Here is a 24,457-nt window from a genome sequence, read left to right on the forward strand (position 1 = left end):
GAGTATCGACTGTATGAGTCAGCTAACCACAGTGACACGAAACCTGGACACAGAACTGCTGTAGGTTCCAAATTAAAAACAGAATAGATTATAAAATAAAAGACTGCCTTCAATTATTTTAAATCTTTTTGACTTCCACCATAAAACAATACAACATGTTTTTTTTTGTTTCTTTACAGAAATGTCAGTAGTAGCCACATTTAACCACAGGAAGGGATGAAATACTGGGCATCCAAATGATTTGACTGTTTACACACCATGGCTTGTTTGTCTGTATGTTCGGTATGCACATACCTTGAGACTGGGCTCAACACTGGACTGTTAAAGAAAGAAAAATCTAATCAAAAGCAACTTCTGCAGAAAACTGACATAATAGTCCAGACTGTCAGTTGGATTTTCATTCTACTCATTTCACCAACACAATGGCTGCAGCGTGATCTAAAGTTGTCGCGCCGGGGTCTGAAAAACAGAGCTGGGAACAGTATTGATTGGAGTCAGAATTATAGATCACCGTGTCTGAATGAGTGATGAAGCTGTCGCACTGTTGCTCTCACCTGACAAGCACACACATTCAAAATCCTGATCCCTGAATTTCAATGCAGCAGTAACATTATGTTTAACAACCGTAGTGAACATACACAAAAATATATTTAGAATTTGCTGTTGAATACATTATTTCTTGTACTATGGTTGACAGCACAACATTTACATTAAATATTAGTAAAACATGGAACAATCCAGTCAGAAACCAGCCTTCAACAACTCCGGAGATTTTAATTTTTAGGAAACAGAAAAATACATGGTTTAGGTTAGGGAACATAAATTACTTTTACATTTTCAATGAATGAAATTAACTATATTTTTGGTTTCTGGCATCTGAGATCTAAAAAAGCAGGACTAATAACACAGACAAACACATTAAATGTAAACCTTAATACTTTATGAGTGTGTTTACTATTGTAAGGCTGTAAAATGCCGGTTGAGCATCAGCCTTGTTGTACATCTACTTATATCATATCCTCAGCCGTTTACACACTGGGCCTCTGCTAATATTAATACTATCGATGTGATACTGAAAAATAATCCCTTTACGCTGTGCTTTTTCTCCTGAAAGTACTGGGAGACACCACTGAGGGGCAGCAGAATTACACGTCTGCATTTTGTTTTTCACCGTAATGCTCAGACTATTTATGGTGATAAACCCTATTGTTTGTAATAAACAGAAAATACACTTATTTTCCGACAAAGTGTCCAGTTATGGGCTGCCAGCAGATGCTTTATGGGAAGTAAATGTGTCTTTGATGTGATGGATCACCACTTAGTTACACGTGAAACGTTGAGATAAATATTATTAGGTAAAATCATTGTTCCACAAATACATTAATACAAAAAAATGCAATAAAACATTGAAAACAAGTCATATAACAATTCAGTTTATTTTATTTATTTTCCAGACAGACACATCAATTTCTGGACCACAGTAGAGGATGGAAACCTTTCACAGACATTTTTTGTCAATATTATTATTTGAAAATACAAATATAAAATTAGACTTTCCACATTTGATATGTGAGAGACCCCCATCCATTATTATTATTATCATTATTTTTTTTAAGTATATTTTACAACAGGGCTTAAGCAAGCCATATGATAACCTGAAAGATGCTTTCAGATGTCAGTCAAGTCTGTCTGTCTCTCGCCATAAAAAGTCGGTTAACATAAAAAAAGGGGCAAGTGTTAGGAATGGGCAGACAGCAGTGAAGAGAGCTCTGTGCTCAGCCTGCACAAACATGGAAGCACAGCAGAGCCTCACACTGCCGTCCATGCAGTCTGAAGAGCTTCCAGGCTCCCCTCTAGGCCATGCGGTCTGCTCCAAACTCGACAACACGCCACGGGTGCACTCTCGTGTCGGTGAACAGAAGCTAATAATGCCTACATGAGCCCGGGTGTAGCTGTGCAACGAGTATTCTGTATACAGCTGAGGTCTCCAGTCTAATATTCTTCAGACAAGGTCAAATGCGACAGAATTGCAAATATATACTCATCTATACACTTATATATTGCAACTTTTTGTATATATTTAGCGATGAGCGTGAGATGGCAATGGTTTGAACTGAAGGGGAAATTCACCCTGAAACACAACAGTAAAGTAGAACTTTCTGTCACCTTCAAGTTTGTGAATTTTTGTAATGTTTTGGAACAAGAGAGAGTCACTGTGACAGTATCTCAGAGATAAGGGCACACTGTTTGGTGTAAAACGATCAGCACCACTGTGAATAAGCCTTTTTGGGTCTAAATGCTCAAGAAAGTTCAATGAGGCTTTAAAGTAATTAATTGGAAATAGAGCCGAGCCTGAAACAGTCCTCGTCTGATGTCCCAGCTTCTTATCCATGAAACAGATTCAAATCCGAGGCAACAGAAATCTCCAAAGTGTTCTGTGTGGTTTCAGGGTGGGCTTTTCCCCCACGGCGGATGGGATCAATAGTTTGGCCATTGCCTAGCACTTGCCTCAAGATTCAAGTTTAAATGGATACGGTAGTACACTACAAATGTCAACTCCTTCGAGGTTGACTTTTTTTCTTTTTTGATTTCTTTTTTTTTTTTTCTTAAACCAAGACCCCTCCCCTCTCCCCAAATGGATAAGCTATTCTACTAAGATGTGTAACATTCATCAGCTGTAAACTGCTGTCAGTTTGAGATTCAAATGAAATTACAGCAACAGAGCCATGCTACCTTAAAGTCCACGCTACAGGATCACAAAACAATAGAAGATTGTGTGAGGGGAAAACCAGCCACTTTTTTTTGAGCCGTTTCATTGTCTTTGGTGCAACAGTGAGAAAACAAAAATATCTTTCATACTTGTTGCACTGTTATTTGTTTCTTCAGATGAAATGGCACCACAATTGGAATAACAGCAGCTCCTAATGAGCTCCTCGTAGGTGGTTTGAGTTAGAGTTTATTATTTGATAAAATACTCAAACAGGGACATTGCTGCAAGCGAAGAGGATGAATACTTACTTTTGTCTTGTGTTATAAAACTTATAAACTAGAACAAATCAATAATATATTCTAATATGTTAATTCTTTTTCTACTGTTGAGATATTTTTGAAATATAAAAGTGAAAATGAGGTGAAAAACTAGATTGAATACTCAGAACATGTTATATATTCTTTTGCATTTTGTTTTTCTGTGTTGTCAAATGTGACCTATTACTTTTACCTTTTACAATACTGTATCTGATATTGATATATATTTGAAAGTATGATATTATTTGACTTTTTAACAATTATTTTGGGGATAATTTCTCTCTTTCGCCTTTTTAAAATAGCAAAATGTCCTGTATACTTGCGGGATTCATTGGAATTATAACGCCACTAACAGAGCTGCCATTACTGCACATATACATGTAATTTGACAGTCTACTGGTTGAGAAAAATTAATTAACACTAATGTTATTAATTCATGAAACAGTACTCAATTTTAAGACCCCATAAGGTGAAATAGAAAAAGAAAACGGTCATTAAACCTAAATTATATTTAATTGAGATTATACTAATAGAAATAATAACGCTCAGCGTGAGGTGTTATAATAGCTACATTTCTTTTGTAGAAACACTGCTTGTGGAAATCTGTGAATTCTGGACATCATTTAAGTATTTGGAGGACATTTTCAGCACATAGATTAAAGTTTTAATTTATTATCTTCTGAAGTATTCAACCATTTATTAATCCGCTTTAAGAGAGGTACACATTCATCCTGTTACAGCTGCAGAATAATACATGTTTGATAGAGACTTTCACAGTATGTATTTGACCTTTTTATAGCAATGCTCTATAATATCAATATGTTGGATTACTGATAATGTATTAAAACTAAATGTAGTTCCAAGAATCTGAAGATTACAATGATTTAGTTATCACTAAAGTCTTTGAGAAGATTAAGAGACAGGGCCCAGGGGTTAGTGTACCAACAGTAGAAGATGTCATTTAAACAGCATGATGACTGATATAATGAATCATTAGTGTGTCTTTTAAAAAATATATGATTTTTCCTTTACATAAAATCTTGATTATAGCTTGTGTCCCTCTGAGAAACAATGAAAAAACAACAGTTTTGCATATCGAGCGTTAGCATTTAAGGTAGTATGGCACACCCCTTTTAAAACATTCAAGGGTGGGGATCCAAATAATGCCTCGTGTACAATTCCATCTTACAGCAACTGTTTCTCTATTGTTCATCCATGAGAGCTTTGGTTAGCTGAAACCATGTGAGAGTGGCAAAAAGCAAAAATAAAAAGGTACAGGGAATAAAATTACAATGAACCTCTATCAAAAAGAATTGTCTGCAAATATCAGAATAACATGATCATTTAGAGAAAGGTCTATCTTGACTGGTCCTAAATCCACTATTCACTACGAGTATTATATTAATGAGTCCTATATAACATCTACTTTGTAATTACAGGAGATAGAAAAAGAGCGCAATAGGGAGAGGGATAAATATGAGCGAAAGGAGAGGTAGAGCAAAGGGAGAACAACAAAGACCACTACACTGGTATCAAAGACAGCACTCTGTTTACAAGGTAACTGTGGTTTCTTTACACACTAATGAATACATGAATGATCAACAAAAGAAGTAGGATCTCTGAAGGATGGGGAATGGAAAGAGAGAAAGCAATGGATGCACAGTACATTTTAATAGTATATTACAATTATTCATATATAAACCACAAAGTATCAATAAAACTCTGATTAAACTTGAAATCAGCAAAGAAGCATCTTTCTTTTTCTTTTTTTTTATAGTTTCTTATTTTCTTTTACATTTGAACATTACAAGATTTTTTTTTTCTCCGTTAGATTATTACTTGATCACACCTCCGTATCGTTAACTTTAGAAGTATCCAGCATATTTCTTTACCTGGTTGTTTTGAAATAAAAGACAAAGAACTGGGTAAAATGAAAAAGGACAAATATACACCCGCAGCAGGTAAAGTATTTCACACCATTCGTTCCATTAATGACTTGAAAAACCAGATATTTATATAATTATTAAATGTTTGTCATCAGTAAAATCATTAAGCACACACACTGTGTAAAACCTGGTGCAGTGCGAATAATTCAGTGTCATCTTTAACCCTGTATAAATATCTTTAGTTGGGTGTAATATACAAAGAGATCCACTGCAACAAATCTACTTCCCAAGCTGTTACCTCACCTCAAAACTCTGAAGTGTTAGTCTAGCACATTAAGCCCAAAAATCCTTCATGCTATCCCAAAGCACAGGGCCGTTTTCTTTCTAAAAGCCGACATATACATGTGCAAATAGGAAACTGGCCTGTACTCTTACTACTCACAGTGCATCGATTTCTCGCTTTATTACCTTTCAGTGTTTTGTTTTGCCACTAGAATAACTTAAACCTGCCAATGATTCCACGATTGAACTCACAAAGGCTGAGGTATGGTATCAAAATGTTTACTTTCCTAATTCGTTCATAAAAGAACCCATTCAGAGAACAAGCGTTACATAGAGGATCTAAGCACAGAGCCAAAGGTATTGTGTTCCAAAAAAATAAAAATAAATCAGGAACAAGCAGGATGAAACAAACGATACATACAACGAACAAGTTCCTCTCCAGAGTATAAAAGTGTCAGGATGCACAGAGCACTGTCAAATGCCTGGTTCAAGTTCTAATCTTCACATCTAAGTACAGTGTGCTTTGGATTTTTTTTTTCTGTGTCTCTCTTTGAAATGATACTGATATCTGAGCAGTGAGATACCAATCAGACTCTTTTTTTTTATTTCTTAAAACTGTGTTGACTTATGTCGCCGTTTGTAAATTTGCTGGTATGACACTTGTAAAATTATTCGGTATTTACAGAGCAAGTGTGTTCTGTTCCTCTCCGGGGTCTTTTATACCGCCTTCCAGCAGGAAAAGAAAAAAAAGTATAATAATAGTAACTGTTTACAGCTTTTTTCTTCTATTCACACGCTATAACATGTTTCTTTTGACACACCATCACAAAAATATGCTATTCTCTCACTGAGTTGGTTATATGCAGTGACTGGAATAATATGTACAGCTACATTTCTTTTTCTCAAGTTTGAATTCACAATGTAGTTATATGAAATTTGTTATAGCATATATATATATTTTCTAAACAACAAAAACAACACTTATAAAAAAGGACCATAAAAATATTGGAGTCCTCTTTGTATTGCCCAAAAATAGGTAATTATGGTTAACAATGAGACATCACAAGAAATAAAACAGCTACTGAGATTTATTACTTAGATACCCTCTTTAAATATTCTTTAAAATGTAATTTTTTTCTCTTTCCACACTGAGCTTCTTTTTTATGCAGAAGATTTCAACAATCTTTCCCTCTTCACGCTACAGACATGAAGATGTGACTTTCAGATACTCTTGGCTATGACCCCCGTTACTTCAAACGAAACCCATTTTACACAAATATACTATAAGATTAAATTAAATGACACAAAATTAAGGTTAAAACTAAAATGACTCTCTAAAAACTAAGGAAAACAAAGCGCTAACAGAGGGAGGGAGTTGGTGAATGAAATCGACGTGACACATCATACCAAACCAGGTTGTAAAGTTATAGGAGGTTTGGATTATAGTACAGCAGTTGTTATTTTTCTGAGATGACTAACGTTTTTCTTTTCTTCTTCATATGTTTCAGACCTTCCTTCTTTTTGCCGGGGTGACGCTGTAGTGCTCGAAGTTGGTTAGCATCACCTGCACACAAAGCCAATTAGAAACTCCGTCCTGTCTTTCCCGGGCCACCAGATATACTCTGCTGGGTGATAGAGAAAGAAGAGAGGACGGCAACATCGTGAGAAACCCTTTAACAACAGACATCTGTAGGCACTAATACCACTTCCAGATAAAACAAAGTGGCTCAATAGCATGAACAACAAGTCAACTATTTAATGTGTTTTAAAAGTGTTTTACTTCTGAGCAGGGTTGGGTCAGATTTCTTTAAAATGTATTCTGTTGCAGATACTATTACTGGTAATAAGATATATTATCAATTCAATATCAAACATTAAAATACAAAGTGTCTTTTTGCAGCCAGGTGAAAATAGCTACACCAAATCTATTTAGCTATTTACACCCACCTTTACACCCACCTTTACACCCACCCGGCACCAAACATAGCTACATTGGCTATTTACATTCCGGGTACAAATAGCATTGTTTACTATATTCACCCGGGCACAAATATTGCACCTTATGGATCTGGTTACATCTGGCTTATTATTTTGTAATTGGAGTACAGAATCCTTCCCAACCCTGCTTCTCAGTTACATCACAATAATGTTAAGAGTCTTGTTATAGCTGTTATGCTTAGCGAGAAAATTAAGCAACATATGTGTGCACACATGAGTTTAACACACACATCACACACACCATATCCACTAAAAATAGCTGAAAGCAGACGGACAGCTCAAGACAGTTTGATGCTCTACAGTACAGATGAGGGACAATGGGCTTAGCGTAAAGATGAATTACATGGACAAAATAAACATGATGAAACTGAAGTATTCGGTAACCGTAGACATTTGTTGCCTGGTTAAAAGGTACAGATTAACGGCCGTTGAGTTGTTAATAAAAAGGTTTTGTATTTATATGTGATCTGTACTTTTAAATGTGTGCACAGATTTTTGTTTTCATCATCAATGTTAACAATAAGAAAAAAGGAAAACAGGTAGTATGTATGTGTGTGACTGAAGTATAAACTTCCAATAGCAATACATACTATTCCATGGGTCAGTTAATGCTGATTTCATCTCCTAAAGTGTTTGTGAGCCTTCCGTCACACTCACACTTAGACCACCAGCTGTTTTTCACGTGGAGGGAGGTGTATAAACAGGGAATGATGTGATGAACATGTATTAGAGAGAGAATTGAAAAGAAATGCACAGTAAATAAAATGCAATACCTCTGATGAGATGGCAACCGGCCACCTGTTCAATGGTATCCATTTGTAAAAGCTGTCGCAATCAACGGGCCCTAAAAGTGTACAGTTAGTGCTTTTGTCAGTATGCATTTCAAGGAGAGAAAAAAGTGAGAATCATTTCAATAATGTGAACGCTTTGATTCAGTTTGATCATGTTCAGTAGCAAAGCAGGACTGTCACACATGTTATACAAGTTCACCTTATATTATTGTAACTGCAACATTAAAACAGGATGTAGGACTCAATAAAGATGTTAAAAAGAGTTAGAGATACTATAAGAAGAATGATCTGTACGTTGCTTTGATTCCCTTACCCTATTCCTCAGGTTACAACAAACACAAGCAATAAAAGAGATAATAAAACACAATTCATGCTAACATATACAGCTGATTGATTCTGTATGCCGGCATAGAATAGGATGGGGAACAGGCCTCAGTATGATAAGTGTGTTTTTGTGTATTGAACTCTTCATTGTGTGGCTCAGTTATCAGGACGCTGTGCATTCTTGCTGCTGACAGTTCTGCAGAAATCCTTGTGCTGAAAAGAGAAGCTTTTTTCGACGCCTATTATCCGTCTTTATCGCTTCAATCAACTAATTGCACTCTAATTGTCTTGCATAAAAAAAAACTGTTAAGTTCATTACTGCTTCTTCACAGAGGCTGTTTTGATATTGGCTAAAGGGATTAATAGAATCGCTGGAGCGTGAGAGCGAGCGAGAAATCAGCGACTCTGAAGTCATCCATGAGGCTGTGACATATGATGATCTGATGTATTCAGGTTAATAGCGTATTCAGTAAAAAAACAAAGTATAAAGCACATTTTAGTTCTGAATCATTTCCTATTTTAATGTTCTGAATAGAGAGATCATCTCCCCGAGAGAGCGGAGTCACAGGGCCAGCATCACCTCTCTGCTTTACTGCACTCTGCTTGATTCACTGGGTGATTCTGAAGTGGTGATTTAGTACGTGGTATCACCGGCACATTCTGTAGGGGAAATCACTAAACCTGGCCTTGGTGGAATACAGTTTATTCTACGCTGATTTGTGATATAAATGAGACCTTTTTACTCTTTTGAGGAAAATATGAAAAGCATTTCTATTCGTAGTTTATAGTATTTGTTATTTTTACATTTTCTGACCCAGCAAGTGTTACAACAAATAGAAAATATTGGAAACAAATCGCCTCATTTCCATCTGTAAACTATCTGCTAGTAAATCTGCTTGGAAAATGAGGCAGCCTGGTGTTTCATAACAAATATTTAGCTTCCTACGCTGAGACCAACAGATTATGGCAGATAGCCAGTGGACCTAAAACGATTAATAAGAGGGGCTTTGCTTAGGAAGCAAAAAGCCAACTTTTTTTTTCTCTTAAGCTCTGTTTTTCTTTGGAGATCGTAAATCAATTAAACACATTTGCTAAAATGAGCTGGTTTATCTTTTTATGAGCTTTGTGCACATTAGTGCCCAGTAACACTAAACTATAATGAAAACATTTCTGCACATTCACTTTATCCTCTCTAAGCCCCGGCATTTAGTCCCATTGATTCTATGTACCGCACACACTATTTCTCACATGAAACCACAGAGTAAGTGACAATTGACCACAAAAGCCATTAAATACCACTACTAGACAAAATAAAAATACCACCAATGCCCAAAAATATTGTACTTCCTGGTGACTTTTTAAGGAAATTAAAAATAATGATGTTGGCTCTAAAGTTGAGAGTTTCTTCACCCTGCAGAGTTGCAGCGCTGGCTCGCAGTACTAATGGGCTTGTTGTTATTCCACCTCAGTTAAGCCGTGCATTAATTAGCTCCTTTCAGAAAAGCAGGTGTTATTTTCATAACCTATACTGTGTCACTCAGTTCAGTCATGTAAAACAGTGCAAACATGCCCCAACAAGGCTGGCAGCGAGACGAAGAGCTTAGCCCCGCCACACCTTGCTAGGGGCCATAAAATTCATAATGCAGCGTTTTAGATGAATTATTCAGAGAGGTCCGACACAGGCAAAGTAAACACAGCGCTGATCGAGACTTTATTTGTGGAGTTCGTCCCTTTGGTGACAACAATGTCCTGAACATAAGGTAGAATCTCAGGAAGACTCATCTAACTTGAATGATTTAGATGCTAACATTTCAATGGCCGGATATGCGGCACACACTCTTAAGCCCTTTTGACACGGAACTAGTGCTACCAGGGGGCCCATTGTGACTCAGGAAGCCTATGAGGGTGACTCAGAGAGTAAGATATACAAATCTGTCTTCATAGGAGAAGTATTTATTGTCTAACACTATAAGCACCTCATATTGTTGCATATGTCATAAAATGCACTTATTATTTGTTTTTATACTGTTTAAAAGTGCTTAATAAGCTAGCTAGCCACTATTAAGAGTTTTTGGGGGCTTTAAGATGATCTCTTCATGCATTGGTGGTCTAATATTAGAGAACCCTGTTTTGTAAAACTTTCCTATAGAATAGGGCGCTACTATCTTTCAAGGATGTGTCTTCTTTGTCACTGGTGCCTTTTAAAAATGTCTGAATCTGCTTCTTTTTGATAACAGGGAAAGCTTAGATTTTTACCAGGTAGTCATACGAGAACACCTCTGCCGGCCCTGCTAGTCCCTCACTCATGAGATGATGTAGCATTTGGCAGCTAACGGATCATCAAGAGATATAAAAGTGCACCAGCACCTGGCTGAGCAACTACACCTGGACAAGGACACGCAGAGACAAAACCTCCGTCCCTGTGACGGAGCTAACTGAAGCTCTGGGACAGATGGGTTTCTAAAAATAAAGGACATTAGTTCTGGGAAGGTGACACAGAGTTTGAAGTCAGGTGATTTGTGCAACAGCTAAGGGGAATAAACATTTGCATTTGACACGGATAACTTTGAGAGAGGAGACGGGGTTTACCCTGACGTACAAAATGCTTACGGAACCCTGTGAACTAAATGGCATTAGAAAGCTCTGCAAAGAAATATGGTAACCCTTTCAATGACGCTCATGACTCTACTGCATTGTAAACACACATCAATTGCATTACAATCTGCTTATCGCACTGTTTCATTATAGATACAGATATAAAGCATCTTATAATGACTTATAAGGACATGTTTTATAAAACTTCATGATTGTTGGCCACTCACTGACATTATAAGTTACTGAGGTGACAATTGTTTGCATTTAATAAAAGAAACCAATATCATTAAATGTATACAAGAACACACAGAAGGTAAAATGTTCACTTTACCTAAAGCAAACAATGACCACCCTAAAGCAGCTAATAATCATATTCACATTTAATATTCATCATAAAGCACCATACAAATAATAATTAAATGTATATTATATTTATATTACAGTATGATCCTTGCAGAAAAAGTGCTATTTAGTGACCAGCAATCAATTTAACATTATAAATCATTATAAGAAGCATGTGAATATTAAATGTAATATAGAAGTGTTTATAACTATAATTATACAGTGCCAAAAGCTTATTATAACATGAGTTTATAATGCATTGTAGGCATGGGCATCATAGAAAGTGTAACCAAAATAATCCAATCCTTAAATCTCTGCTGAATGATTTGTACTTATCTGAATTCAGGATATGTGTTGAGAGGCAGATGGTAGCTATTTTGATATAGAGGAGTTTATAATCCCATAGTGACTATGCTCTACTCCTTAGGATAAAAAAGTGTAGTGTTACAGAGCATCCCAGTGAGCGTGCATTAGTGTTTAGTTTTAGTTCTGGTACTCTGACACTGAGGAGCTGAAGGTGCGGTCAGTCACGACAGGAAGTCAGCAGGGGAGTACTCACTGTGATGCTGGGGCCAAACCCGGAGCCGGGCTGAGGGCTAGCAGCGCTGATGTAGTTCCCCACAGCGGAGTCCTGGCTGTTGCCGTACAGGTCAGCCACGGGCCCTGGACTGTTAGCACCGGGGAAACCTCCGGGCCTTGACGGGTTGGCGCCTGCATACAAACACAGCGGGGAGCAGAGCAGCTCAGAAACACAGCAAACAGCTCTACAATCCTTATTGCTAAGACTCAAAAGGAAAACCAAAAAAAGAACACATGACTGGATTCATGGTTGTCTCACAAGCCTTTCTTATTGTTCATATTACAGATGAGGCTAATAAAACAATTTTGATAGCAACTGTTAAAATGGTGCAGGGCTGAGGTTTCAACATGATTTGAAATTAAGAATCCAGTATGATATTCTGCATATAATCTACATGCCATGTGCATAATGCATTGGAGTAACATTCACTTTGTATTTTCATGCACAACACAAAACAAGCACGCTGCTAGAAATACTTCCACCATGCTAATAAACTAGTAAGGTTGCAGTGTCAATGTTGCCATGCATAATGTGAAGGAGTACTTGGAACACAGCATGAGCTGTTGAAGAGTAGCAGAGGATTATTATGTCACCGACTTTAGATTCAGGCAACTCGGAGCCAGACATTTGAAATACCTTATGCCCCTTTATGCTTTCCTATACGACCTATGACTCAAAGACTCATAGAACCTACTAAAAAATATTCTCCATATTTGTAGCTGTGTGCTTCAGTCTGCTGGTGTGACTTCAGGCATAAAGTGAGACAAGAGAAGGAGGCACAAGGGGGAAATATAAAAGCTTGACCCGATTTCATGTGCAGGTCCAAACTCAGAGAGGATAAAAAAGAAATACTGTACACAACTTACCACCTTTGCCCTGTGAGTAAGAGCAACTCAGACTAATAAAATGCCTTTTTGAAAATCGAGATGCCTACTAAAGGGCAGTGACATTGGCAACAAAAAAGAAATGCAGGAGGAACAGAAAAAAGCAGTGATCTCTTAACAGCAATCTCCTCTGCTGTCAGCATCACATAACCCTGCCTCACCCTTATTCAAACTGTGAAAAAACGGTATTAAAAAGGAAAATATTGCCACTGTAGCTCCATATAGCTCCATCTTGTGTGTATGAGCTCATGAGTTCTATGATGCCTGAGAGGAAGTCTTTGGAGAACAAGTAAAGAAATAAAGATTGTAGTGTTTGACGATCCTTGTTGTCAGGTTTAACATATCAGCGCTCCATCTCTCAGAGCTGTATTAGCCATGTTAGGTCCATTAAAAGCACCTGAAAACATACTCCAGATATGGTGTAATGCACTCCAGAGGAATGAAGCCATCTCACTAAATACACACCACTGCTGTCTAACTGTAAGGACTTTAAACAGGGAGCAGCTAGTGCTCTTATCTCGCCTGCACAGCCTCCAGTAGGCTGGCTTATTATATAATTAGGGACTTTTTTCTGTTCAAATGGCAATCCTCATTTCCTATGACTGATTTTTTTATTAAGAGTGCGGCTAACCCGTCTCCCTCTGGAACTGATTTTTCCATTTAAAATTGGAGCTATGGGAGCAAAACAATCTCAAGTGCAACGTGGGTCAGATTGTTGTTCAGAAAAACACAGGCTAGTGTTTTTATAGTCATTTTGATTATTTTCTTTATAAGGAATGATAGTCTCTCTTGGGCTTTAGTTTGTAGTGCAGATAAATCTGAGTAAAAACACAGAAAATCTTGTGATGCTAGGGGGCTTCTGTGTGTGGAGAGAAACATTGGATGAATGTTTAATGTGTGTCTCTTTACACACTGTGCTTCGTTGCCTGTCTGTGTCTTCCAATCTATATTTGTTTCATTTCAATTCGTGTGAATGTAGAGCTGAAGTACAGGTGGTGGCACTGTGCGCCAGAAAAGCATTTATCAATGAGATATGCCTTCAAACTGCATTAGATCCTATTCTCCCTTTCAGGCTAGCAATCTGTGGGGCACAATCTTCATCAGTGGAAGGAGCGCTTTGTGAGGAGCAGGGCCGCTCGCTGTATCATTTCCACATTAATGGCATGAGAAATGAAATATGGGTAATCCATGACCTAGGGCTGGTAATCATCATCATCGTAAGGCACCTCATGTACACAGAAATCAATTATACTTCCTGAAAACCATTCTCCTTATCTACTTAAAACAAACATGAGAATAAACAGTACCATTGTGATTCCATTTACTATAATGCGCTCTCTTTTCATATCATTGGGGTCAAGGTTGGCTACAAAAATAAAGTCTATTTCACAGACAACAAGCACATCAATTTGGTCGAGTCACTCAGGATTTGAATCTGTCGCCTCAAGTGAGAAAAACCTGTGCTTTACTAACCAAGCAGAAAGTCAAACAAACCACGCAGTGACGGAGCAGCACAGTGACTTACAGAAGCTAAGAAACCCAGCTGAGTTGGACCCTTTCTTAACTCGAATGTATAGAAAACATGTCGACATCAGGCTTCTAAATAAAGAGTTATCTGAGCATAATTAAAGTGTGTTGTGACGTTATGCTGTAGGGAATTTCAACACTTCACACTCCTTGCACTGCTCTATAGAAGCTGTGTGTGCAGTATGGCTGGGCAATAATTCAATTTTGTGATTAAATCATATATTGAGCTCTCCCAACAATTCTGATGTTAAATACTTTGGGAATATCATTTGAAGATTGCAGTTTTTATTTAACATCAAGCTTTACGTTTTTTAATAAATCGAACTATAGTCTTCATCTACTCTGTATGTCTTTGTATATCTAGAAAGAGATTTTTTCTCTACACTTGGAATTTAAACTGTAATTAAATGTGCTATGTTGTGATCTATACTGAATTATGAACTGACTCATTGCGTTAGAAGTTTTGGGGTATTGCCCAGCCCTTTAGTCTGTGTGTGTGACAATGAGCAGCTTCACAAGAAACCCTGCAGAAAATCACATCTGCGTGGTTGTTTCTATACAACACATCTTTGGTTTTTGCTATTTGCTGTGCTAACGTCTGTAGAAAATGCCAACATCTGCCTGGGGCAGCTGGCCAACACGTTACCCATTAGGGGAGGGTCGGTCTCACACTTACACACTCACTTTACTGGTCCAAAAGGGCGAGGGGACGGACCCTTTTGTTTTTAATATTTTAGCTATTATTGTCAAGTGAGGCTATAGCTGGATTTAAGCCCAGCAGGGCCACGCGAGTCTCCGGAGACAGGGAACCTAACCGCTGTGCGTAGGTCAGCGCTGTCCCCTGCAGCGAAGCACACCGCCCACATCATGAAGGCACTCCACTAAACTACACCTCCTTTAGATGAAATAACAATTTGGTGGTGTGTCCTGCCAGTGGAAACATGATCATATACTGTAATTATCTGAGCTTCAAAAATAACAACGACATAAATACTGTAATGTTCAAAAGAAAAGTGTTAACTGTAAAGAGTTCTGTCTACTGTCAAAGAAACAGCATGGATGTATGATCATTTGTATGCATTGCATGCAGGTATTAAAATGTCACTGTGCAGTATATTTCACTTAAAAAGTCATGATTACATAACGTAGATAAGAGAACATCAGAAAAAGCACACAAAATGACTTGTTGTAATGGCTGTGTTATGCAAAAACCTTGTCTTTTAACTGAGCATCGAACAGCATTTCCACTGATCTCCAAGTCACACACTAATAACCATGAGCAATCATTCTTACACTTAAACACGTACAGGGCTTGAGTGAAAAAAGGACTCTCACTCCCACACTTAACTTGTTCCTTTGCTCTTCAAAATTCACAAAAACCTGAGCTCTGTTAGAGAGGCGAGTGTACTCTCCGACATCATCAGTAGTTATTTTGTTCGCATGCAAATGAAGGCTGCATTCTGTATGTGTCGGCCCCTTATGTGCAAGCAGGGGCTAGAACAAAACTTCACAAAGAAACAGAAAATCTACAGAAAAAAAAGGAGGAAGAACATGCAATGCTTTTTTTTGTCAGCAAGACATGTTTGTACAGGGTTTTCTTTAAAGGAGGGGGGTTTATTTGTTACCTTAACAAAAGCAAGAGAAAATGTACTTCAAATCAAATATTAGATCTGCATGGAATCAATAATGTCATGAGTCAAACTGAAAAGTCCAAAAAAGTGGATGAGATAGATGCGCTTATACAAACCTGGGTTCTTAAATTGATCCGGGCTGTGTAGGTGCTGGAGGGGGGAGTTGCAGGCGGAGGTGGCATGCTCACTGTGCAGCATCTGAGCCGCTTGGGGCCCCAGGGAGCCATAGTCAGCAAAGGAGCAGGGCCCCCCCCTCTGGTCACTGGGCGTAGAGTAAAACCCATAATCGGGGAGGCCTGGGAGATACAGTATAGGGTGGGGAGGGGGAGGGGGAGGGGACTCCATCATTGTGGAAAACAACTTTTTTTGCATTTTACAAAGTCAATGTCCAGATTGTTAAGCATAGTCCCGTGGTGTGTTCCACCATTTTCATTTTTTTTAAGAATACATCCTTGACTTTTGTCTGCTTTAATTGCCCCCCCCTGCCCTCCCTCCCCAGCAGCTCCTAACATGTGGCCAGACCTCCTTGGCATATGGTCCGTGTTTAAGACGCTTTAGCTATACATTTATGGATACACACCATCTCTCCCTAACAATGAAAAACCTCTTAAATGACTCTGGACCAGTAACAATTAATACAAAATAAACAGTAAGGCCACATCTTTCATATGTACGTTTTTGCATTATTGACCTGTGCCATTCTTGATTTCTTTCCATCATTAAGCAGTGAGATAAAACTGAGGAATCATTAAAACACAGGTCGATACATTTCTCATTTCTTCGTTGACACACCTGAGGGAAGCTTTTGTCATTTAAATGAAAAGAAACATTGCGTGCACCGATCAATATTAATCTTTTTTAAACAAACAGCATCAGATGATAAGGTTTTCATGTGAATGAGATACAGATATACATGTTTATTGATGACAGGCGTTCTTAAGTAGCCCAACACACCTCGGATTGGCCTCTTCCAGCGCTTCTCTCTTTGACACAGATGGTGGATTATCAACAGTTTAGAAAATGTCTTTCAGCAATCAGTCCTGCTGGCATTTATTGCTTGTCGTCTTAATCTGACACAAGCTGCTCATATAAAGAGTGCAATTAAAAGAAAAGGCTCCTACTCACACCTCTTTGAAAACATAGTTAATCTACTCATGAGGGACTGAGATTGGTGAAACCGGCTTTTCCATGCTGGGTTTCCCCCACTGCGTGTTTTTCTTTTTTTATTTGGGACCTGGAGCGAATAGCCATTGAAAGCCACTTCACCTCTCCCCATTCAGAGTAAGACAGTCCACTTCTGCCAAATGGAAAGTAAGCACCAGCGATGTTTCTCTCCGCCAATGCTTTTTAGCACTCTGATCTCACCACTTGTGGGCTGTCTGCCCACTCATCAAATTATAGGCTCCAAATACGGCAGGCTTCCCACGTACGTCACATAATGCCTGACACATTGAACAAAGCTCAAGAAGCAATCATTCCATTTACTTCACTTAGACAAATGTCACAGAACATTGATTGGCCTTGCTAATGAGGAAAACTGGATCAATGGAATAATTATAATAGGGAGAAAAGAAACATTTGACAATACCACAAACCGTGTTATTGGGAATTCATAAAGAAGCTATTTCAAATATGTCACCAGTTCAGCACAGAGAAGAGACTGGAGCCAGACAGGCATCACTTTCCATGTTACACTGCTTTACGGTGCATTAATGAGCATATTCTATAAAGTTGTTTCTAAAAGTATGCAACTAAACATAAACCATGTTGTAATTTAGGATCAATATGGATAACAAATAAAGGTAGAACGCTTGTGGTAACAGATAATATTAACTGTACTACAGATAATAGTAATAATTGTTATTAAATGTATTATTATCATTATTAATCAAACAGAAAATATGGGTTATCATTGGAGTGATGCTTCAAAATAAAACCAAGTTATTTCCATTTCAGATAAGCTTATAATTGCAAAAAACTTAACCACATTAAAGCTCGGGTGGGTAACGTATTTATGACATTTTTATGATATTTATTCAAATACTCTTTACATCCAGACATTACGCAATTAATCAAAGGCTCTGACAAAACAAGGACGATAATAAGTCCGACCTGCCTCTCTACCTCAGCTCACTCTGCCCATACACTCATTGTGGTGTTCATGAGATCTCGACAACTGTGAGTACTAACAGTAGCCATGTTGGTTTTGATGTTCATAGTGATCATTTTGGGGTCATTAAGAATTGTAGAAATCCAGCCTACACTAGCTGGCTTCTCTAATGTTACCTACCCAAGCTTTAACTTACAAACAGTGTGTTTTCTTCACAGACACTACGATGTTTACATACATAGAACTGTAAGTCAACAGAACTTTCTGGATTGTAAATAACATTTAGCCAGCTAATGAAAATTGTGAATTCTCCACACACTGCATGCAGGTGCAGGTGGCTCAGGTAACAAACTGCCATTGTTTGCCGGATAGAAGCAGCTGGACAAAAGTAGGGCTCAGACACAACATGTGGGCACAGCCTCTCAGAGCCATATATTTTCATCAGTGGCTATCTGATCCGTTATGCAGGATGAGACTGGGCAGAGTGTGCCCACAGCTGCATTAGTATCACCGATCATATCACGGTGCCTCAGCCCTTCCCACTATTAATATTCACACAATCTATCCAGAACAATGGGCCTTTCTTGGACTCCTTTTTTTTCCAGTGGCCACTAATTGGATGTAATTACTCATCTACAAAACAAATGAGCGTGCTGAGGTTGCCTTGGAGACTAGATCAGGGGACCCAGCAGTGCGAATCGTTCGCAGGGCTTCATTTATACTGGTAATTATCTCCCCTACCCCCACCCTCTTTCCCTCCTGCCCTCAATGACCAAAGCTGGCTGTGCGGCGATGGAGGGGGGAGTGTCTAGCAGTCATCTGTTACTGACATCATCGGGGTGGCTCTCTTTAAGTGGATAAATGCCCTGCTCTCGTTCCCACTTTGCCAGGTGACTGCCTTTAAGGAGGAATCACAAACCTTGAAAGCACTGCTGCTCTTTTTCTCACTAGTTGGAAAATAAAACTAATCACGCTGATGATAAAATATAGCGTCATGCTCCCGGGCCTGTTGGGACTTCAGAGTGTGAAAAATATTTTCATAACTACTCCAGTGTTCTGCACCAAGTTTCTGATGATCCTTATGTTAATCCCACAGAAACTCAAGATATTTACTAACACATGCACACTTTTAAAGACAATCCATGTTAAAAATGACAACAAAAAAACAAATTCACAGGCATAGTTTAAAAACTCTGCTTCAAACTGCTTTCCTTAAAACGATTGAACAGGTCTCAGGTCAGAGATCTAACGTAATATTCACAACTGCTGTCAAATGTTTTCATTATTGTATAATCACCTGAAACTAAAAACCGTAATGATTTCCTTAGAGAGAATGAGCCCTATTATTCACACAGGAAGCAAGTCGACTACCAAGGAGCCGGCCATGATGCACCACCATATTTCTACAGAAGCCCAGAATGGAAGAACCAAACTCTGGCTCTTGTGAGGGCCCTTTACGTTTTTTCCATTACCTGAAGATAGGGCTGCACAATAAATAGCAAATCCCAATCATATTTCATCAATATTGAGATTACAATGATCTATTTCGGTAAATGATGTATACTTCCAAACATTAGCTTTCACCTTCTGCTCCACACATTTGATTTTCATTTTTTATGTCTGCTTAAAACATTTAAGAACTTTCTTACAGGCCGCAAGACAGCTCTCCGATGGTAAAGCCGAAACATCTTGATTGCCCCCTGGTTGCTGTTAGCTCAGGAAGAACTTGATTTGAAATGCATATCGCCCTCCCTTAAGGCCACCGTAGTTCCCCGACATGCTTGAAGTAACGGCGGTGGAGGGTATTGAGTTGGTTGCAATTTGCTACATTACCACTAGATGACACTATAACCCACAAACGGTAATCTGATTACAGATATTTAACATCTAGCATTGTTCTCTGCTTTTATCTAACAACACTATAGCACAGGAGATTTCAGATAGGTCTACTTTAAAATGAATAAAACTGAATAAAATATACCCTTAAAAGTACCCTTAAAGAATGAGCAATATAGTGTTTAATATTGAACTACCTGATATTAGGTAATGTGAAATAAGACACCCAATATCCTACACACTGTGATCTTTATACAGCGATTTCACATGTGATTATTAACAGAACCTGTGTTTTTGCCGTTAATGGTTTGCTAAAATCAGCTATATTTTCAACTAAATCAATTTAAAAGGCTTTTAGTGTTCATGTTTACTTCAACTCTTTGAGTATACATAAATATATCTGTTAATTTCTACACTCAACAGGCACGGATGAGTGGGAATAGGAGAATCAAATAATCTATTAACATAAGCTATTTTCATTTCTGCAAGGAATAATTTCTCATGCAGTCGCTCCTCCCTTTCCCTCCCGGCGCCGGAGAGATTCCTCGGTGGCCATCAAACCACATCACTCTACAGAAGATGTCAATAAACCTGACATGCTGCTTCTCAAATTAGCTTTGAATTTCAGAGCTACCATAATTAGCTTTTCCATTTTCACCAATGTCATTTAAAAATAGCGTGAAAGAAACTAACAGCTCTTTTGCTGTCTAGCCTTGCTTTCACTTTCCATTTGAAATAATCTTTTCTGAATGAATGGCTGAGTAATTAACAGCACTAGACACCCTTTTCAGAGAGCACAGACATTTCATAAATAATACATATTTAATGTCTTGTCATTTTGTGTTCAGAGAAGCTTGGCTAATTAATTTTAACAGATGATTTCTTCTTGCATTTACTCACCCATACTCAGACCTCAGTTTTTTTACTTTTCATTTTCTGCCTGCCTTTCCCTTTTCTTGCTGCTCTTTCCAGTAATGGGCAAACTAAACAGAGCTACTGATCTACATTTACCCTCAACCTTGGTTGGGGAATTATTGTGGAAGGAGAAATGGTGAACACTGAATCATGGGTAAAACAATGTACAAACAGAGCAGTTAATAAGTGCGCACTTGATGATTTCAAAGCAGATTTTAACCTGTATGTTAACATGGTGAAGTTAGGACTGAGAAAGGGCACTCAGTTATCGACAGTCGGCACAGATTATCCTATCGTGAGCATGCTGAGAAGTGACAGCCCTGGCCTTTTGGCTGAACACAATTTTTTCAAACATGTCTGGTCAGGATTTTGTGGTCTGAAGAAATGCAGGACTAACTGCAAGTGAGAGCAATACTAGCTGCATGTAATGGTGATTTAGATACAGAAGTGAGGACAATATGAATCAACTGGGAGAGGAAATACGATTGAAAGCAATATTGTTTCTTACAACAAATCTTCTTACATCTCACAAACTTTAATTTCATGGCATTTATCTCAGAACACTGTATGCTATCATGTACTGAAATAGGAATGCAGACAACAATTAAATTTGCTTTGCAATCTGTATGCAATACAAATAAAAAACAGGTTTGTTATAATATCGTCTAAATAATTGTATGATGCAACAGAGAGTCATGTAATGAAACAAATATATAATAAATTCACAGGACCGACTACAGATTGCCTTAGTCCCATCAAGCCTCAGTAAGTTTTCTGTGGAGAGTGTGTAACGTGTGCGGCCCCTGGAGGGCAGAGTGCTGATGTCCCTAACGGCCTGCGCGCGTAACCTCTGAGCATCTGCTTACCACAGCTGTGAGAGCCACCGCTTCGTGGTGGAGGCGCAAAGGGACACTTTGCCCTCCCCGATGTGTCACATCTTTCCCTAGGCCTTTAGACAAAAACACAAGGAGGATGGGCTTGGCATGCCTACTCATGTTATTTTGAAGCGAATACATGTAGAGCGCCTCTGGCCTCAGAGCTGAGCTCTGCAGATTAGCATCTGGGACAAATGGACCTGAGCTCACCGAGGGCCAGATTGATTAAGACCAGTGCACCCTGCTGATACTGGTGTCCTCTCAGGCTCTGCTGCAGATCACAGAGCTTGGTGTAAGGAAATTGATAAAAATCTTTATTTGAAAATGTCTGTTTCCCTCTTTACATTGGAGAAGAAAAATAAGTGAGATGAATAAAAGACAGAGAAGAACAAAGAAGACCAACAACTAACTGACTACGGAGATCCTGAGTCTCAATAAAAAAAGATTAATAATTACTAAACACAGCAAGTACAGCAAGTAGCCGGAGCATTTAAAAGCATCTGAATGAGCCTTTGTGTACACTGCAGGTAGAGCTGAGATCTGAGACTGACATTTAAGCTCCGCAGAAAGCTCAGAGGGACCAAAGAAAACACTCAACCAGAGTAGACTGGGACCTGTGGAGTTCCCTGGACTGTCAGAACCATCTGCATCACTAGCATAGTTCTCTGCTTTTATCAGACAACGCTATAGCACAGGAGGTTTCAGATACGTCTACTTTAAAATTATAACTGAATAATATAAACCCTTCTTTTAAAGAAGGAGTAAAAAGAGTGTTGTTGAGACAGATGTCTATTATAAGAACAATGTTTTTTTTATTTATGAAATACCTTACAATAGAAAGATAGGCTATAGGCTATACATCATTGATTCTAGTAATCTTTCAATTCTGTTTCTCTTAAATCATTCCATTTCATTTATTTTATTCACAAGTAAAAAAAAATACCAGTACAATTAGAGGATGTTATAGGTTATGTGGAATAGGACATCCTGATCAGTTATGTGACGCTTGAGAATAGGGGCCCAGACACTAAATATAAAGTATTTACATTATAATGTATGAACACACATAGAATTTGAGAGAGTTCATCATAATAAAGGCAATATCTTCACCTTGGGTTTGGGACTGGGTTGGACATTTTTCCCTATTATCTTATACCTAAGAAAAGTACACCCAAACATTTAATCTAGTAATGTAGAAAATAAAGGTTGGATAAAGAAAAAAGGCAACAATGGCACATTATTGCAGTTTTATCCTTCATACCAACAGCAGAGGTGGATTACGCTGGTCTAAAATGCAGCCCAGGTGCTGGTGCATGCATTAGTCATCTCCAGATTAGCAATTTCCTCCTCGCTGCTTTACTATGCAGATGTTCAGCCCCTACACCTGATATAAAGTGACCCTCCAGTGGCACCCTGTGGAAGTTGAAATCAGGTTCAAATCCAGCTTGTAAAGCCTTGTATGGGCCAGCAGCTCTCTAACTGCAGGCGATTGTGCAGTAGCCACATCTCTCTGATCTACCTCTCGCCTGGAGCCCAGTCTCTCAAACTTCCTCACAAACACAGGACCAGTCCCTGTTCTTTAGTGTTGCAACCTGCTCCTGGTAGAGATCAAAATACATCGCCAACTTCAAATACAGACTGAAAACCCACCTCTTCAGAAATGTTCAGGACTGACCCCACCTTAGATTCAACTTTTACAAAAATCACATTATATCTATCCTGTTGAAGGAATGAACTTAGTTTTCCAACTGTTATAGCTGGTCCTTGTTCCTTCATAAAGGGGAGACACTAGAGGTGAATAGGGAAAACAATAGTAATAGATATCAACAGGAAATGTCCCTAGTTCATTACATTTACATTTATTTTGACTTCAGTGTCTTTTGTAATGCTTTTATACATTAACCAAATCTGTGCATTGATAAAGTCAGTTTAAAATGGTTTATCTTTTCATTTTGTTAAGATTTTTAGAGTTTATTGTTCTTACAGAGACACATATAGTCACAAACACATTTTTATTTTACAAATAAAATGTTCTATAAATCATGTCCTAAATAATAAAGCCTCTCAGCAAACGTTCATTTTGTAAGACACAACAGGTTAAGATAGATCGGAAGATGAAACCCTCTTTATTAGTCACATACATGCACACAGCAGAGCACACACAGTGACATTTGTCCTCTGCATTTAACCCATCCTAGTACTAGGAGCAGTGGGCAGCTATTGTGCAGCGCCCGGGGAGCAATGGGGAGGGGGGGATTGGAGGTGTCTGGTGCCTTGCTCAAGGGCACCACAGCAGGGCCTAGGAGGTGAACTGGGACCTCTCCAAGTATCAGTCAGTTCGGGGACTTGAACCGGCGACCCTATGATTCCCAGTCCAAGCCGCTACTGACTGAGCCACTGCTGGACTTTTATAGGGTAAATATTACCATGAAACTTCACCTGGTTGAAGACTACAACACTTACATATTACAAGTTTTCTGTATTTGTATGTTTAAATATGCAAGGAAATATTTGTATTGGTTAAAAAAAAGCAAAGTATGACTAGCTCTTAAACTGTTCTTGATTGGAAAAGAGTGAACACTTACATTCAAAAATGTATTTGTACATCAATGTAGAATATATACTGTAGTATCTCAGCAAACTTTGAAAGATGGTGTTGAGTCTACGCCTTCAGTAACTTTTCCTCTAATAATACACAACTACTCTGTGTCTAGGGTGTAGTTTGCCGAAGTGGCAGGCTGTAGTGAAAGTCCAAAATACACCTTGTCATCAGCAGCGCTCTGTCAGAGGGAGGGACGTCAGCAGCACGCTGTCATTTTGTCTGCTGAGCTTTGGGAGCAGGGTGAAAGTACCC

At 38.4% G+C, this 24,457-nt stretch overlaps 1 protein-coding gene across 13 annotated transcripts in view; it reads right to left on the reverse strand.

The window, feature by feature from the left end:
- Positions 1 to 1,417: 1,417 nt before the first annotated feature.
- The window catches only part of LOC134871779 (RNA-binding protein Musashi homolog 2), a 249,768-nt gene continuing 226,728 nt past the window's right edge, over positions 1,418 to 24,457 (reverse strand). For 3 of the 13 annotated variants that reach the window (XM_063894680.1, XM_063894678.1, XM_063894676.1), the window contains 3 exons: positions 11,805 to 11,956; positions 7,967 to 8,037; positions 1,418 to 6,817 (listed from right to left, as the gene is read on the reverse strand). In XM_063894680.1, the coding sequence (XP_063750750.1) occupies positions 7,996 to 8,037; positions 11,805 to 11,956 (194 nt within the window). In that variant the 3' untranslated portion in view covers positions 1,418 to 6,817; positions 7,967 to 7,995. Of the gene's footprint in view, positions 6,821 to 7,966; positions 8,038 to 11,804; positions 11,957 to 15,983; positions 16,164 to 24,457 lie in introns of all 13 variants that reach the window. The other 10 variants (XM_063894673.1, XM_063894671.1, XM_063894667.1 and 7 more) reach the window with 5 other exon arrangements.

The sequence above is a fragment of the Eleginops maclovinus genome, chromosome 11 (assembly GCF_036324505.1).
Source record: "Eleginops maclovinus isolate JMC-PN-2008 ecotype Puerto Natales chromosome 11, JC_Emac_rtc_rv5, whole genome shotgun sequence".
NCBI lineage: Eukaryota > Metazoa > Chordata > Actinopteri > Perciformes > Eleginopidae > Eleginops > Eleginops maclovinus.